Genomic DNA, 3,371 nt, shown 5'->3' on the forward strand with positions numbered 1-3,371 from the left:
AATTTTACCATTTATTTTCAATGAAAGTAAATTTGCATGCTCATGAGATGGATGTGCTTGTTTGCCTAATACAACACAACTCAGAGATGTATTAATTTGATGGATGCTGAGGAATAACAGAAATACTGCCCTCGCTTTCTGTAACCCTACCACTGCCTTTCTGTAAGAGCACAAAACTGTATGCACAGTAAACAGAGTACTGTTCATAATGTTGTCCTCAGGAATCTGAGCTGAGGTGTTTGACACAGTGTTCATTGGCACTGTGTGGCTTGACAACATGCAGAACACAAAGTTGTGTGTCCAGAAGCAAGTCTGTGTGAAATCACATGATGCAACACAAAAATAACACTGGAACACTTCCAGAAATATCTGAGACGGACTACACGTTCATTAGAAACACCTCAGACTGACTACATGTTCATCAGAGTTCATTTTTGGTTGTGGAACATTCAGAAACTTTATTATTGCCAAACTTTAATGGTCACCCCATTCTACTCAGTTACATGACTGTAGGGTTGCAACCTAGAGTTTAAGCTGTGGCGGGGTGGTTTTGTGAAGACGACACCCATCAACACTGAGAAAGAACAGACCATCTCCTCTCAGAGCCAACCATGACAGTTAGGAAGGACGGTAAGAACAAAACTACCATGGGAAAATTCGTTCAGTCAAGTTGGCCAACCTATTTACAGTGTGCTCCCTTGTGCCAGGCACTGTGGAGAAGGCTGCAGAGACAGAGTTGTTTAAAGAAGTTGTCCTGATATGGCTGGTTTAAATAAAGACATGGGCTTTGTTCAAGTAACCACATAAGTCAGTCTGAAATCACATTTCTTAAACCTAAATTACTCTTAACTGTGCTAAGTTAGACTCACTAACAGGTGCCAATGAGCAGAGGGACTCGGAGGGGGCATCCTGGAGAACTTCAGTGCAATAGAAGACTCTACAGCATGGTGTGCTGGAGCTGAGACCTGGAAAGAGGGGGCTGGGGTATAGCACAAGTGGGGCATTCGAAAAACAGACATGTTTGTACTTGGCTGACAAGCAGGTAGCTCAGTGTGCTCAGACTTTGGAGAGAGACAGCCATGTACAAAAACTAGGTTATTATGGACATACGGCCCACACTGTGGCTTTTTCTTGAGCTAGTCTCTTTCTTAACAAGAAAACCCACAATGTGGCTTGGTTTTGGTTTTGAACGTTTGTGTGTGGTAAAGTAAAGGAGTCACAGACATGACAAAGTTTCAGAGACAATAAAGACAGCAAGCTCAGCAGTCACAAATGAACTAGAAGAGGAAGGTGGAAACTGGTGTTAACAACACGAGACTCTAGTGACCCATCAGGTCAGCACCTACCCCGATGATGCTCAGTCCTTTGAGGTAGTCCTGCCGAGGCTGGGCTTGGGGGACACAACCAGCCAGAACTACTTTCTTATTCTCCTCTTGAGCTTTCCTACAAAAGTGAAGAGAAACGCTGTGAACTCCACTGCTGACTAGCAGAACCTCAGAAAAGAAAAGTCAATGCTCATAACTCTCCAAGCAGTAACAAACTCATCTACCCAAGCCAGGATTTTCTTGCAATGGCCTAAAGAAAACACATCATTCAACTTACATATAATATACCAATTTATCATACCACCAAAGCACGTGTTAGCAGCCTGTCCGTCAATGCCTTCCATTATCACCACATTACCAAACAAAACAACCATGCAGCATTCACAAGGATTTGAATTATTCTCAAAACCCCATTGCCCAGACAGACAGGCTAAGCCTTCAAAATTTACGTGTTTTAAATACTAATGAAAATGCTCCTACAACTTGACATATTCTTTCATGGGCTTTTTTACCAATATAAAAATAAAATAGACTTTAATTTTAACAGGAGAGAACAGTAGAAGGTAAAAAGTGTGTGCACTGGGATTTCCCTAACTCCCTGGCCGCCACTCCTCCCTAGACAACAGAGAGTTCTTGGTTGCTTATGCTTGTCAGACCCCAGACCATCCTTCACACATGCAGGGCTATGCATACATGTATGCATTTATTCACACATTTTATTTATGTACTCATTCATGAATATTTGAGGCGGCTTCTCAAGAATGTCCACACCTACATGTAAAATCTGTGTTCAGCAGCAGGTTATGATTTGGATTTGAAATGTTCCCCCACAGGGTGATGAACTGAAATCTTGTCCCCAGTGCAACAAGATCTGGAATTGGGGCTTTGGGGAAGCACTGGTTCATGTGGCCTCTGATCTCAACAGTATGAATCCTTGGTGGCTTCATAATCTGAAGGGCTACAGGGAAGAGGGGACTGTAGGTGGCAGAACCCAGCTGGAGGGAGTGGTCCTGGGTGTGTCCTTGAGAACTGCTTCTTGTCCCCGCCCCTCCTTGCATCTCCTCCAGCTCCCCTCCATCCCTCCTTTCCTGGCTGTCAGGAGGGGAGCAGCTTGGCTCCGCCACACCCTCCTGCCATACTTTTCTGCCTTGCTACCAACAGACATCTGAAACCACAAGCCAAAAGAAATCCGTCCTCCTGTAAGGGGATCGTCTCTGGGATTTTTTTCGTAGCAATAGAAAGCTGACTGCCACATGTAAGTAGAAATGCTCATTCAAGGACATACATACCTGGATATTTAACGAAGCATTTCTTTACTGAAGAGCAAATGGGTGTATCTTTTCTGAGTATCACTCCCCAACACTGACTCTCTGCTGGAAGCCAGAAGTAATAGAGCAGAGTCTGTCTCTCCCGGAAACAACTCCTCTCTTCTGCACATTTCTAAATTAATGTTTGTGTCTTCAACTCTTTTTCAAGTACATGCATTTAGGAGTATTGGGTGTCTTGACTGCTGACTTCTTACTGCTGCACCCTATGCAGCAAGCTGGGATCTTTGCTGCCTTACTAATCTCTAGGCCTGCGAAGGCGACTGAGAAAGATGGGGTGCCTGAGGTCCAGTCTCTGGACTTGGCAATTTCAACTACATATCAGTAAGTAGCATGTCTCTACATGCAGCATATTTTTTATTTTTGACAACACTCTCAAGGACACATCTGGACCTTTGTGAGAAGTCACATCAACTCTTCTGGGAAGTACAAAGTCAAGAGTTAAATGAATGAGTGGGCAGAGCAGAAATCACTATTGAAAGAACACTGGTAAACGACTTCTTAAGAGACCTTTGATATACTTTGCCCACTTGGAATCCTGAAAGTCTTAAAATTTCTTTTAATCAAAAAATTCAAGCCGGGAGTGGTGGGTGGTGCACACCTTTAATCCCAGCACTCGGGAGGCAGAGGCAGGTGGATCTCTGTGAGTTCAAGGCCAGCCTGGTCTACATAGTGAGTTCCAGGACAGCTGGGGCTACAGGGAGACCCCATCTCAAAAAGA

General features: G+C 44.0%; 1 protein-coding gene across 1 annotated transcript in view; it reads right to left on the reverse strand.

The window, feature by feature from the left end:
* Nucleotides 1–3,371, reverse strand: part of Cdkal1 (CDK5 regulatory subunit associated protein 1 like 1) — a 651,069-nt gene that overhangs the window by 506,576 nt on the left and 141,122 nt on the right. The window contains exon 4 of the mRNA XM_008826690.2: nucleotides 1,347–1,443. Within this exon, the coding sequence (XP_008824912.2) occupies nucleotides 1,347–1,443 (97 nt within the window). The remainder of the gene's footprint in view (nucleotides 1–1,346; nucleotides 1,444–3,371) is intronic.

Source organism: Nannospalax galili, unplaced genomic scaffold (assembly GCF_000622305.1).
Source record: "Nannospalax galili isolate Female #2095 unplaced genomic scaffold, S.galili_v1.0 scaffold412, whole genome shotgun sequence".
NCBI classification, from domain to species: domain Eukaryota; kingdom Metazoa; phylum Chordata; class Mammalia; order Rodentia; family Spalacidae; genus Nannospalax; species Nannospalax galili.